Raw genomic sequence first — 14,145 nt, forward strand, 5'->3', positions numbered from 1 at the left:
TGTTTCTGTGCTTATAATTGATTTTAAAAACAAATATTTTTTTTGCCATTTCACCCAAACCGCCATCGGCATCTTGGAAAAGTTTCAGTGAACATAATTTCCTTGTGGTTGCTTAGCCACATCTATTGAGATATTGACTTTTGTTGCCCAATGATAATTAACCCAAATATGCAAAGTTTTTCTTTCTGGTTGAAATTATGTTCACTGAAACTTTTCCAAGATGCCAATGGCAGTTTGGGTGAAATTTTTATTTCACTGAAATTCCCAATAGTTTCAATATGCACAAATAATTGTTGTGCAGATAACTATCTCTGAATGACCTCACATCTGATTTGATCTATTGAATATTTGATCAGAAGGAGCTGCTTAAAGAGGATTAAGAAAATTACAAAATATATGATTCATACTAAATTGCATACCATTAGGCACAGAGGTTACATATTGATATCTCATAGTATAGAGCAGGTAGCCACAGGAGGTCATTCACAATCACTAAACTAAGTAAAAAATAATTAGAAGTTGTAAAACTTTTTGTTCTTTTGTTTTTTTGAACTTCTCCGAAACCCCCTTCGGCATCCTGAAAAATTTCAGTTGATACACAATTAATATGCTTCTACTGAGATACAGGCTGCGTCCAGAAATCAACTGAAATTTTTCAGGATGCCGAAGGGGTTTCGTAGAAGCACCTATTCATCTTTTGTTTATTTGTTAATCTAGTTGCTAGAATCTTTTTGGCCATCTAAACATTCTGATTTTTAAAATATTTTTACTGCTAGTAATTGATTTCTTATTTAATTTGGTTATTCTGATCAAGATATTTAGTTTCTTTAAACTTTTATTTGTGAATGGCCTCCTTAAGAGTACATCTTAACTCCCTTTTGGGACTTGAGTTGAAGAATAGAGATAATATGCCTGATATATCTGATGCAAGATATACTAGTAATGGCATTGAACAGCAAGGATTTGTTCAGCAATCTGATATCTTTATGGATTCATGTGTTGTTGAGATACCTGAATCATATGCTCTTATAGATCAGATTAACAATATTACTCCTTTTGATAGATTGCATAGAGTTTTTGGTGATGGATACAGATTTAAGTATATGAAGTGCATGACAAGTGAGAAATGGTAAAGTCTCTGTTTACAAAGTATCTGCTCCAAATGTTGCAATAGCTGATCCTGCACTAACTGATATCTTTCTTAGGATGCATCAGGAACATGTATTTCTTCTGAACTATGATATTACAATGGATTGTCTAAACATATCTTCTAGGGCTGTGATTAAGGAATTTCTTCTTGATAATGGAATCAGTAGCAATGATATTCTTGATGATGAAGATAAAGTTGGAGCAAACTGTATTAGCTGGTTTACTGATGAAGATGAAATAAGAATTAGGAACAAGTTGTATAATAAATTTGTTCAACTTCTAGAAAGTGGTGAGGTTCGCAATCAACTTACTTCTAAGCTATCAGAGCTAGTGATGCCAACTTCTCAGCAATTTGGTGAAACACTTGTTGCTTGTAGGAATGAAGGATTAATGAGACTTGAGCTTACTGTTCACTCTCCTGAGTTGAAAGAAGTAGAATGGAACACAAACTTAATTGCTAGTACACTGGAGTTTCTTAGTGATTGTAGGACATTTGCAACATCTTATGAAAAGCAATGGATGGCACTAGTTGATCAGATTCATAACAAACATACATTGTGTATTTACTTCCATAAAGAACATGCTCTTGGTTACTGCCATTGGTTCAATAGGAAACAACTAAGAAGAAACAAGGAATAGCTAAAAAGTTGAAAGAGAATGAGATATGATGACTGTTGTTTCTAATCTTACATTTAATGGACACCCAACTGTTCTTCTTACATATGCTACCAGTAGTGGTCCTCTTGAATCTGAAGTTGTTCTGAGAAGAGATATCACAAACATCACTATTGTTCCTAGTCAGAGAAATTCTTTCTGGCCTGTTGCTTCAAGAGAAAGACAACAACACACATTTGCTGAAATGGGACTTGTTAACTATCGTGGAATGCATATTGATTGGTTAACAGCTCAGCAAGCAAGAGAGAAAGTTTGTCTCTCAACTCTCTCAAGTGTTAGTGAGGATACTGATGACCTAGGAATAGATGACTTATTGCTGATATTAGCAACATTGAACTTGATGATCTAGAACCCACATATTAAGAGAAAATACTGATCTTAGGCCAGCTAGATATAAAGTTGCTTACATACTTCATGTGGAGATGAGTTCCTAGTTAGTCATTATTCTATATACTTTTAGAGGGTTGCCTTTCTACTATCTAGATATCTATGATTCACAATGAAGTAGTTAGCAGTACTCACACTCATATCAAAATACAAGCAAGTAGTCCATTTGGTGAATATATTGCTTCTATTATTGGTGAACCAAATCAAGAAGTGGTACTTAAAGTAACTAGAATTCATAATCGTATTATCCATACTGAGAGGATCTAGTTTTAAAATGGGCAGTTAGCAACCATTACTTCCATATCTGCACAACTGTAGTTGCATACATCAAACACATGCTTAATACTAACACCCTATCTTCTGAAACATTCTTAATCCATGCTCTGATATATACTGTTAATTTTCTGCTCATATTGAAATTTTTGCTAAGTAGTTGGACTAGCTTTTCTCTCTCTTCCTCATCTAGCTCAGCAAGTCGAGTGTTGAAGAATTTAGAATGGGCCCATTGCAATAAATGACAACTTTTAAATTTATGAGTGCCTCACAATGATGAATCATCAATTACAAGAACTCAGAGAAAAGGAGTATCATAAGCTGTACACAAACAAATGGAAGTTTCTGAATGATGACTGGGTAATTCTAAAGCATACAAAATATCACAGAAGTGAAGTTCGTGAAGTAAGAGAAATTAAACTATAAAGATACACTTCTTAAACATCTAGGGATGATTCCTGTTTTCTTCTTTCTGAATGTTTTGTTTGGTTGCACTCATTATCCATGTCCTTACAGAAGTGTAGAAAAGGATTGCTCATCTATACCAACTTGTAGAAGGATTGTCAATCAATGAAATGGAAAGATTCCTTCCAAGAAGAGCTATCAAGCTTATTCATAATATGTTCTATATTTCTGAAATGAAAGATTTGAATAAGAAGCTAACATACTATCTGCAAACAATGTTTTCAACTCCAGAACTACGAGTCTTTGCAGCAAAGATACAGAATCCTCAAGGGTTTAAACATGTAACACTAATGTTAGATGGCCATGACTCAAGAGCACTACACAATGGAGCATACAAACCAGACTTTATTCCTTCAAATTGAAGAAATCAGGATATCGTACACAAGTATTGCATTGATATAATGGAATGGTTCTACTTGTTTACCAACAGAAGACTGTAGAGATAATCCAGATTCAAGAATGATTAAAACATGGGATTATTAAAGAGAATATCCCTATAGATTGTATTGTGCTTGATGGTGGCTATCCACAGAGTGTTCTTCAAGAGATGACAGAGGAAGAAGAGCAGGAGGACTTTGGAATGCATAACTTTTGTTTGCCAATTAGAAAGCAGAGAGGGGTAAACTTACTAGAAGCAGAAGTAAGAGTACAATTCCCATCTTGGATCATTCCGTTCAATGGTAGAAAACACATTTGGAGAACTAGGAACAACATTCAAAAGGTTGTCAAATAAGGAGATTGTTCGAGTAAAGAATAAGAATGTTTACAATGTGCAAATGAAACTGTGCTGTGTATTATAATATGAAGAAATACTAGCAAACAGTGATGAAGTAACACATCATCTGGGTTATGACAAACTTTGACTATCCTGAATCACACAATGAAAGATCAACACAAATGGAACCAACATATACTTTACCTCAAAAGGTTGAGTTTGAGGCATCAATGGTTGAACTACAAAATAGATTTCTACAATCTAAAATGATGACAACTATGACTGCTTTGTAGATATGGGGTAACAACAGATATTGATGCTAGCTACTTGATTTAAAATAGCTAGTTCTTATCAATTTTTCAATATGGAGGGTATTCATAACTGCTAAATTTAGTAAAAGATAGTAGAACTTTTAAAACTTTATTATCTAATGCATATCTACTCCTTCTCTTGTAATTCTTATAATTGATTGTTCATGGGTGGTAAGATAAGATACACAACTCTGGTTCATTATCAATTTTAGAAAATGCCATCATTCTATAACTTCCTTAAGAAACATATAGCTGATCTGAGTACTGAAGAAAGAGATATGCTAACTTTAGTGCTTATCCATGACTTTAACATGAGTGCTGGCTTAGCATTCCAAGTGCATAATTGGATCCAACTTAGTGGAACTTTTTATGAGATAAAGGTTGAACATATATATGAAGTGTGTCAAATTCCCATAGATATATGGAGTGGATGGTGCATATAATATGTTTAAAATGGTAGTTATATAACTATGACCATTCTGTAGCCCTCACTTACAACTCTTAGATATATTTGTTGTGTATTATTCCTTTCTATAGAGTAATTGCTTTTCTAAAAGAACTATCATCTGGTATCTAAATATGAGTTGGCTGTATATCTCTCCTATTAATATGAATATCTAAATAGTAGTAGGAATGTCCTCTGGAATATACAGAGTGCATAATATATAACTACAAAACCATTACTAAAATAGAGAATAATATGAGCAACTCTTTACTAAAGGCTTAAGATCTAGATTCTCATATAATATTGCCCTTATTTCATCTAGTATGGCATCTTCAATCACTGTTGTTAGTGCATTGATCTTTTGTTCACCTATAGAAACTACACCTCAGACATTTCTTATAGACAAATCATATTATTTGCTTATTTGAGTACATTCTGTCTATCTAACTAATATGCATCTCTTAATAGTAAACTAATCACATCTTATCAAAAGTGTGATATTGCTTAGATATAGGATATATAGACCAGAAGTAATTTCTCAGATTTAGAACAATAGATATATTATCATCAACTCTTCTAAGAACATTTACTGTATTAAGCATATTCTTATGTGACTTGTATATTTGATGTTTTAAATAGCACAGTTTGATGCTTTCTAAAATTGATGACATATATGATTGCTTGGTGCATATCTATTAATTACAGATGGGATTCTAACAACTTGATGAATTTATTATGATTTTTTAAAATGGCATAATTTGATTCTTTTTAAAATTGATGATATATATGATTGCTTGGTATTAGAAAAATAGTTATAAATAGGATGATAACGACTTGATGACTAGAACATGATGTTTTAAAATGGCAGCATTTGGAGGTTATTCACAATCACTAGGAGGTCATTCACAATCACTAAACTAAGTAAAAAATAATTAGAATTGTAAAACTTTTTGTTCTTTTGTTTTTTTTGAACTTCTCCGAAACCCCCTTCGGCATCCTGAAAAATTTCAGTTGATACACAATTAATATGCTTCTACTGAGATACAGGCTGGGTCACAAGAAATCAACTGAAATTTTTCAGGATGCCGAAGGGGGTTTCGGAGAAGCGTCTGTTCTTATATTTTTTATTTATTAGTTAATCTAGTTGCTAAAATCTTTTTGGCCATCACTAAACATTCTGATTTTTAAAATATTTTTCAACTGCTAGTAATTGATTTGTTATTTAATACTTGGTTATTCTGATACAAGATATTAAGTTTCTTTAAACTTTCTTATTTGTGAATGGCCTCCCAACTGAAGACTGTAGAGATCACCCAGACTCAAGAATGATTAAGAACATGGGGTTGCTGAAGAATAATTCACCTATTGATTGTATTGTGCTTGATGGTGGTTATCCACAAAGTATTTTGGAAGAGATGACTGAGGAAGAAGAGCAGGATACTTTTGGACTGCACAACTTTTGTTTACCAGTAAGAAAGCAGAGAGGAACAAGCTTATCAGAAACAGAAGCTGAATATAATTCCCATCTTGGATCATTCCGTTCAATGGTAGAAAATACATTTGGAGAACTAGGCAATACATTCAAAGGCTGTCAAACAGGGAGATTGTTAGAGTAAAGAATAGGAATGTTTACAATGTGCAAATGAAGTTATGCTGCTTACTCTATAATATGAAGAAGATACTAGCAAACAGTGATGTACAAATTGATCATCATCACTCACTCTGGGTTATGAGCAACTTTGATTACCCTGATACACATGATAAGTCAACACAAGTGGAACCAATACATACTTTGCCCCAAAAAGCAGAGTTAGAAGCATCTATTGTTGAAATTCAAAATTGATTCCTTCAATCTAAAATTGATGATACATATGATTGCTTGGTGCATATCGATTAATTACAGATGGAGTATTAATGACTTGATGACTTGAATTTGATGTTTTAAAATAGCACAGCTTGATTCTTTTAAAATTGATGACACATATGATTGCTTGGTGCATATCTATTAATTACAGATGGGATTCTAATAACTTGATGAATTTATTATGATTTTTTAAAATGTATAGTTTGATACTTTCTAAAATTGATGAGTTATATGATTGCTTGGTATTAGATAAATAGTTATAAATAGGATGATAACGACTTGATGACTTGAACATGATGTTTTAAAATGGCAGCTTTTGAATAAATCTAATTCTATAAGGAGATCAGTCAGAAATGGTTAGCTATTTAATAATTATTAATATTTTTGTTGTTTTCTTGTTCTGATGCCAAATATGGTGCTTCTACGAAACCCCCTTCGGCATCCTGAAAAATTTCAGTTGATACACAATTAATATGCTTCTACTGAGATAGAGGCTGCGTCCCGAGAAATCAACTGAAATTTTTCAGGATGCCGAAGGGGTTTCATAGAAGCACCATATTTGGCATCTTTGTTTGTTTGTTAATCTAGTTGCTAGAATCTTTTTGGCCATTGCTAAACATTCTGTTTTTTAAAATATTTATCTACTGTTAGTAATTGATTTCTTATTTGTTAATTGGTTATTCTGTTAACAGATATTTAGTTTCTTTAAACTTTTATATTTATGAATGGCCTCCATTGGCTATAGATATCAGTCAGGGGTAATGCCAGCCTGGCTTAGATACCTGGTGGAGCAAGTCGAGATATCGTTCACCGAGTTGCAGTTTGAAAAATCAGGCCACTTTTTTTTTTTTGGCAAAATGTGAAAATGGCTGTACCTACGACAGGGGGTCCACATTTGGGCTGCTTTATATTCTGCGAGTACGAAATGTGGCTAGTTGGCTGGCTGCCGAAAGGTGAGTTAGAATCACTATTGTAAGCAAAAAAACTGGAGCTGGTCAAGCTAAAAAATTGTCGACCACGCTACCATGTTCCTAGCACTGGTGAAATTAAATGCGATATAGTGGCGGGTCACTTGGGTGTTGGTATGGCAAACCCAGGCATCAGCCAGTGGCACTTGGTCATGACCAGTATTAAAATGCATTTGTCTGCATCCGAATTTCACCATTCGTTCGGCATCAAATTGATTATCTATTACACGGCTCTATCTCATACGAGCAAGGTGATGCCGGCATGCATCATCTGTAGCCAACATGTGTTTCCAGGCGAAATTATGTGAGATAATACCGAGGCAAAGCGTCTGTAGGTGCTTTACTATGATGCATTGCAAAACCGGCATCCTTATAAAATACGCCAAAGGGATCAAGCCTATACAACACCTGGTAAATAAAGCCAGGGCATTTAAACCATGTGTGTTGTGCATAGAGCACAGGCGTAGAAGTGGATATACTAGATGTGCCACTAGTTACCCTATGTAAATGAGAGTTGTGTTTTGACAACAGAGTAACTACATACTCGTCATGATGGTTGTCTGAATAGTGCCTGGTGAAACTGTTGGCTGTTGGGGAGTTGTGTGGTGTAAGTATGCAGTATATAGAGGTGTGTGCTTCAAGTAAAAGTCAGTGAGAAAAGAGAAGAGAGAGAAGAGAAACGATTACATACCCTAACAATCGGCACATACGCTCACTACGAAACGAATGTCTTCGATCTATGTTCGATCGAGACATCATACCAAGGGCGATACCATGTCTCCCTCAAAGGTCCGGGTCTGTGCACCCGCTGCCATGCACCCGGCCGCTGCGCAACGGATTCGTGGCCATGCAAATGAAGGGGATATCGCTAAGGCGATATCATCGCAAGCATGTCTCTCTACATGCGATATCTGCGGATTCGTAATGCAGATATAGGTTCGTGAGAACATCGATTGCCATGATTCGCAGCGGTGATCAACAGGTCTGCAAATCATCCCAACGGGTTTTGACGAGCTGCGGTAGCTGAACTGTCCCTCCACTTTGGGCAATGGATAGCATGCTCTGTCTTGGCGCAGGGCGGTTCGGCTATAAAAGCCCTTTTCTTTTGCTGTTAGCCATTTTTAAATCCAGTTGTTCTATTAGCTCCAGGTTATTTTGATTCAGGAATGAAGTTTATCGTTTGTGCTTTATCCGTCCTTGCCTTTGCAGGCAGTGCTGTCAACGCTGCTCCTTCAGATCAGTTTGTGTTTAGCCCCCACCATCGACCAGGGTTTGCAGATGGGTCTCTCCAAAATGCCAAAAGCAGTGGACAATGGACTCAAATAACAACCATGGACGCATTCCCTGACTACCGCTTGCGCATCAAGAGCCCGCAGCTATGTGATACCAGTGTCACACAATACAGTGGGTATATGGACACCGATGAGGACAAGCACTTTTACTTCTGGTTCTTCGAAGCGCGAAATGTCCCCAGCGATGAGGCACCTCTAATTCTGTGGACCAACGGTGGACCTGGCTGCAGCTCCTTCACTGGTCTTCTGATGGAGCACGGTCCGTGCCGTGTGAGCAAAGGTGGAAACAGCACCGAGTATAATCCTTATGGATGGAACGACCGCGCGAATATCATCTTCATTGACCAGCCGCTGAACACAGGATTCTCGTATGGAAAGAAGGTTGACAACTCGTACGATGCCGGAAAGGACGTCAACGTATTCCTGCGCATGTTCTACAAGAGTTTCCCGCAGTATGCCAATAGCGAGCTGCATGTGTTTGGCGAGTCTTACGGCGGTCATTATGTGCCAGCTATTGGCAAAGCTATCCACGAGGCTAATCTGGAGCTGGTCAAGAAACGTGAAATGAGCCTGCTTAGCAAAGCAGAGGCTGAGGTCGACGTCCTTCCGCTTGTTTCGATTGGTATTGGTAACGGCTTGGTTGATGTGTTGACTCAGCATGCGTACTACGCCAAAATGGCTTGCAACTCTACATACCCACCCGTTCTTCCTCAAGAGACTTGCGACAAGATGGATGCTGCTGTTCCTACCTGCGACTTTTTGGTCAAGGCATGCTACAAGTGGCAAACCCGCCTCGCGTGTATCCCAGCCGAGTACTACTGCCTCAGTCGCATCATGGGTCCTTACAGCGATGGCACACACAACAACCCTTACGATGTTCGCAAGAAGTGCGTGGGCGACAATTTGTGCTATGAAATTGAGGACGATATCGACAGGTATCTGAACATTCCGGCTGTTCAGCAGGAGCTTGGTGTTGACGTGCCAAAGTTTGTCGGCTGCAACCAAAAGGTCAGCGAGGGGTTCCTTCTCAACGGCGATTGGATGAAGCCATTGGTGCGTGAAATACCCCCGCTCCTTGAAGCTGGAATTCGTGTCCTCAACTACGCTGGTGATGCAGACTGGATCTGTAACTGGTACGGCAACAAGGCATGGTCGCTCAAGCTCGACTGGTCCGGCAAGGATGGTTTCAGCGGGGCCGACGATACTGAGTGGAATGTCGACAGCGAGCAGGCTGGTGAGGCCCGCACCTTCGAGAACTTCACATTCCTGCGTGTGTTCGGCGCTGGACACATGGTTCCCTACGACCAGCCCAAGAACTCGCTGGACATGATCAACCGCTGGCTCGACGGAAAGCCGTTCTAGTCGATCCGGGTTATCTTTTTCCCCGCACCCTTTTCATAAGGTCTATGTGAATCAACTATGCACAGCAGCTATCATGCGTCCGCGAGTTTAGGTGGCAACTGTGAGAAAAATGTGAGGGACTGCTTTGCCTGCTCTTTTCTTATTGTTCTCATAAGAATCCATTTTTGACATGCTATTTACTGGGTCACGCTTGGCACTTGGCACTGTGCTTCTCCTGGCTACTGCAGTCACTGCCACGCCAGCTCACCAGCATGTTTTCAACCAGCACCATCACGGCGCCGCAGCATCTAAGGCGTCTGGCCGTGTGGCTAACCCGGCGATGGTAGACATGAGCCAGTGGACAACAGTGTCCACAATGGATGCAATCCCCAACTATCGACTGCGCGTGAAGAACCCGGGTCTGTGTGATACCAGCGTCGACCAGTACAGCGGGTATCTCGATACCGCGGAGGACAAGCACTTTTTCTTCTGGTTCTTTGAAGCACGCAAGGTCAAGCGCGAAGATGCGCCGCTCATTCTGTGGCTCAACGGCGGCCCTGGCTGCAGTTCGTTCACCGGTCTGCTGATGGAGCTTGGCCCGTGCCGTGTCAGTGAGGGTGGCAACGGCACAGACCACAATCCGTTTAGTTGGAACGATCGTGCGCACATCATCTTCCTTGACCAGCCCACCAATGTTGGCTTCTCATACTGGTTCAGACGTGTTCAGCTCTGTTGCGGCAGGAAGGGACGTCAATGCGTTGCTCCAAGCTGTTCTACAAGAGCTTTCCCGCAGTATGCTAACAGCGAGCTCCATGTTTTCGGGGAGTCATACGGCGGCCACTATGTCCCGGCTGTGGGCAAGGCAATCCATGAGGCGAACAGGGAACTGGAGAGCAAGCGGTCGCTGAGCCTTCTTTCTGTGAGTGAAGAGGAACAGCGCATCTTGCCACTCGCTTCTATTGGTATTGGAAACGGAATTGTCAATCCGCTTGTCCAGTTCAAGTATTTCTCGACAATGGCGTGCAACTCGACCTATCCAGCCACGCTTCCCCAAGAGACCTGTGATAAGATGGATGCCGCCTATCCGACATGTGCCCGCCTTTTGCGCGAGTGCTACAGGTGGAATGATGTATCCAGGTGCGAGGACTGCGACTAACTATTGCTATCCTACTATCAAGGGGCCATACATGGATACCGGGAGAAATCCCTATGACGTGCGGCGCTACTGCGTCGGCAACGGGCTATGCTACGAAATCGAGGACGACATTGACACCTATCTGAACAATGCTGGCGTGCAGAAAGCACTTGGTGCTGAAGTCAAGAAGTTCGAGTCGTGCTCGGAGAAGGTTGGAACTGGGTTTTCGCATGACGGTGATCATTCGAAGCCCTTCCACCAGTATGTCCCGCCCCTTCTTGCTGACAACATCCGTGTGCTTATCTACGCTGGGGATGCTGACTTTACATGCAATTGGTATGGCAACAAGGCGTGGTCGATGGAGCTCGAGTGGCCAGGAAAAGGAAGCATTCAATGGTGCCAGTGATGAGCTATGGTTGGTGGATGGTGTGGGTGCTGGCGAGGTGCGCACCCATGAAAATTTCACTTTCCTGCGCGTGTTTGGTGCCGGACACATGGTTCCGTATGACAAGCCCAAGGAGTCTCTAGACATGATCAACCGCTGGCTCGACAGAAAGCCATATTGAGCACTGAATGCTCATACTTATTACCATTTTACTCCAAGCAAGGAATACGTGGCAGCAGGCCGCTATATGCTTTGAAGTATTGGTATGCTGGCTTCAGCAGAGTCTGGATAATAGGCTTTATGGAATAAAGCAGATGTGAAATGACTTGAAGTGAGAAAAGGAGATATCTGGCCTCAATGTGGGCCGAAATGCATGTGTTTGGCTTCATTGTCATCCTGAACGTTCGTGACGTTCTGGAACATTAGTCGAACAGCAGTGCTGGTTGGAACCTTTCTGTATTAAGACCAGCATCACTGCGTGGACTAAGGGCACAGGGACACATCGGCGCTTGGTGCCAACAGGTATAAAGTGCAGCTGTAGATGACTATCGTTATATTGGATTTAGCATTTACTGAATTAGTGATCGTTATCGTCGTCATCATCGCTATCAGCTTCGGTGTCTGTATCATCAGCCGTCAGTTTCCCTGGCTTTATCCAGTGTTGTGCTGTCAGTCCTGGTTGGTGATTTGCCTTCAGAAGTGCTTGTAGTACTACCCGCTGCCTCGCTGTGGGATGCGTCCAAAGTTGCCGGCGGCGGTCCATCCTCATCACCCATTTGCAAAATATACGACAGCATCTGCCATCCAGCTGGTGGATCAATGCTTTCTACTTTGTCAGGCAGTGGATTCGGTCCTCCGGGCTGACCTTCCAGATCCATGCCGTCGCGGCCAATGGCATTGCCTGAAGCCTTGATTCCTTGTGCAATGCAGTTCTCCTTGAGCCCCTCCGGCAAATGCGATGTTATTCTGCAGCAAACCCGGTGCTGTGACAAAGGTAAGCTCAAGGCCACGAATCGCATGGTACTCAATATGGCAGTGAAATAGCCATGCTCCAGGATTGTTGGCGCGGAAGCGCAGAACAGCATAGTGGCCGCCACGCAGGATAAACGTGTCACGCTTGACTGGGGCATCGCGAGCCAGCTTGGTGCGGTGTAAGGCCTGACCGTAGTGCCCCAATTTCGACTATCTGGAACACATGCCCGTGCAGATGGAATGGGTGCGTATAATAATCGTGGTTGTTCAATGTAATCTCCACCACATCACCCATATTCAGCACGTACGTGTTGGACTGGCGGCCGTATACTTCGCGCTTGTTAGCATTGTCGCCAGTGGACAGTGCTGTAAGCAAAGTAGGCACCTCGGGCAAAATGAATGTGACATTGTTGAACGAGTGGCGGAATGACTGATCGTCAAATACGCCCGAGTAGGCATCGAGCGTTACTTGCATCGTGGGGTCCATTAATGCCTCCTCATCCAAAGGCTCGAGGTCCAAATCACTGGTAATTTTCCATCCGCCGTTGACTTCACGCTTGAGCGACGCTTTTGGTGCGTATTCTAGAACCCCGGTAAAGTTGAGAGGGTTGTATTTGGGCATGGTGAACAGGTCCGTGAACATGTCGGCGTGGAACAAGTAGTTGTTGTCGGCTGTTTCCTTGGACCGCACAAGCACCGATACTCGTTGCCCCGCTGCCAGCATTACTCCCTTGGTTGGCTTCTCCTTGACCGGCACGCCATCGACCTCGATGATCCGCAGCTCATGGTCGTCGATACTAAAGTGAAATTCAAACGAGGCGCCAATGTTCAACAGCCGTAGCCTGTACGTCTTGTTCTTGACAAACTTGATCACCTTGGCATTCAAACACTCGCCGCCAATGATGCCGTACGGGATCATCGGCTTATAGCGCACATTGGGATCAGGACTTGAAAACTGCTTGATGATAGTGTTTGCTGGCTCACGGAACCAATCGGACATGGGAAGGATAACATCTTCGTCGTACTTGTAGTAGTCATTTGGATCGCGCACGATTAAAGCAGTGCGTAAACCATCTGAAGTTTGCGCCTTGTAATGGCTGTGGATCCAGTACGTTCCGGCCTGTACCATCGGTATGCGATATGTGAATGTGCCATTAGGAGGAATAGAGCACTCGGTTACCATTGCAGCGCCATCGTAGTAGTTGGTGCCATTTTGGAACAGCCCATGCGAATGCAGAGATGTGGGCTCGTCGAGCGAGTTGTGTGCGTGGATTATTAGTGTATCGCCCAAGGTCACCTCTACTGGGGAGTGGCCATTTGCCATTGACACCAATAGCCTTCCGACTAAACAGCCTACCAAAGCTAAAATCGATATAGCCGATATTCCAGTCCAGTACCACATCGGTTGCCTGGCACACAAGGAGCACCGGTGCGAGCAGTGGCAGAAGCACTTTCCAGCGCATGATCGCGAGCTATTATAAAAAGGATGTAAAATGATGTTGAAGAGTGTGGGGAAAGAGGAATGCACCGGGGGTGCAGACAAAGGACATCCACGGTGATGTTGTCTACCTTTCCGAGTTTGTCCCGGTCCTTGCTCCGCCCTCAACTCCATCGGGCATACATGCAGGTGCCTGATTTCAATAAATGCACGTCGTATATTAAACTGGCAAAGACATTATTGTGCATAGTGGTGGTAGTGGTGCGACATTACGTTCCTCCTGGGCAAAAGCACTATTCAAGCCTTACAGCGCGCTGGTCGACAGAAGGG

General features: G+C 41.7%; 4 protein-coding genes across 4 annotated transcripts; 3 read left to right on the forward strand and 1 right to left on the reverse strand.

Moving 5' to 3' along the window:
- Positions 1 to 5,757: 5,757 nt before the first annotated feature.
- On the forward strand, positions 5,758 to 6,263 carry DL89DRAFT_231144 (uncharacterized protein; the record flags this gene model as incomplete). The annotated part of the gene is made up of 2 exons (XM_040884910.1): positions 5,758 to 5,967; positions 6,069 to 6,263. The coding sequence occupies 2 exons, from the start codon at positions 5,758 to 5,760 to the stop codon at positions 6,261 to 6,263; spliced, it is 405 nt and encodes a 134-aa protein (XP_040738923.1).
- Positions 6,264 to 8,583: 2,320 nt separating this feature from the next.
- On the forward strand, positions 8,584 to 9,906 carry DL89DRAFT_231139 (peptidase S10, serine carboxypeptidase; the record flags this gene model as incomplete). The annotated part of the gene is made up of 2 exons (XM_040884909.1): positions 8,584 to 9,093; positions 9,139 to 9,906. 2 exons carry the CDS (start codon positions 8,584 to 8,586, stop codon positions 9,904 to 9,906), a joined length of 1,278 nt encoding a protein of 425 aa, XP_040738924.1.
- DL89DRAFT_273447 (peptidase S10, serine carboxypeptidase) lies at positions 9,610 to 11,730 on the forward strand. Its single transcript, XM_040889064.1, has 5 exons — positions 9,610 to 10,604; positions 10,627 to 10,655; positions 10,679 to 11,014; positions 11,064 to 11,315; positions 11,398 to 11,730. The coding sequence occupies exons 1-5, from the start codon at positions 10,076 to 10,078 to the stop codon at positions 11,584 to 11,586; spliced, it is 1,335 nt and encodes a 444-aa protein (XP_040738925.1). The 5' UTR covers positions 9,610 to 10,075; the 3' UTR covers positions 11,587 to 11,730.
- Positions 11,731 to 11,955: 225 nt separating this feature from the next.
- On the reverse strand, positions 11,956 to 13,701 carry DL89DRAFT_327702 (Cupredoxin; the record flags this gene model as incomplete). The annotated part of the gene is made up of 4 exons (XM_040891554.1): positions 11,956 to 12,026; positions 12,271 to 12,349; positions 12,396 to 12,545; positions 12,589 to 13,701. 4 exons carry the CDS (start codon positions 13,699 to 13,701, stop codon positions 11,983 to 11,985), a joined length of 1,386 nt encoding a protein of 461 aa, XP_040738926.1. The 3' UTR covers positions 11,956 to 11,982.
- Positions 13,702 to 14,145: the final 444 nt, after the last annotated feature.

Source organism: Linderina pennispora (genome assembly GCF_002104995.1).
Source record: "Linderina pennispora strain ATCC 12442 chromosome Unknown DL89scaffold_214, whole genome shotgun sequence".
NCBI lineage: Eukaryota > Fungi > Kickxellomycota > Kickxellomycetes > Kickxellales > Kickxellaceae > Linderina > Linderina pennispora.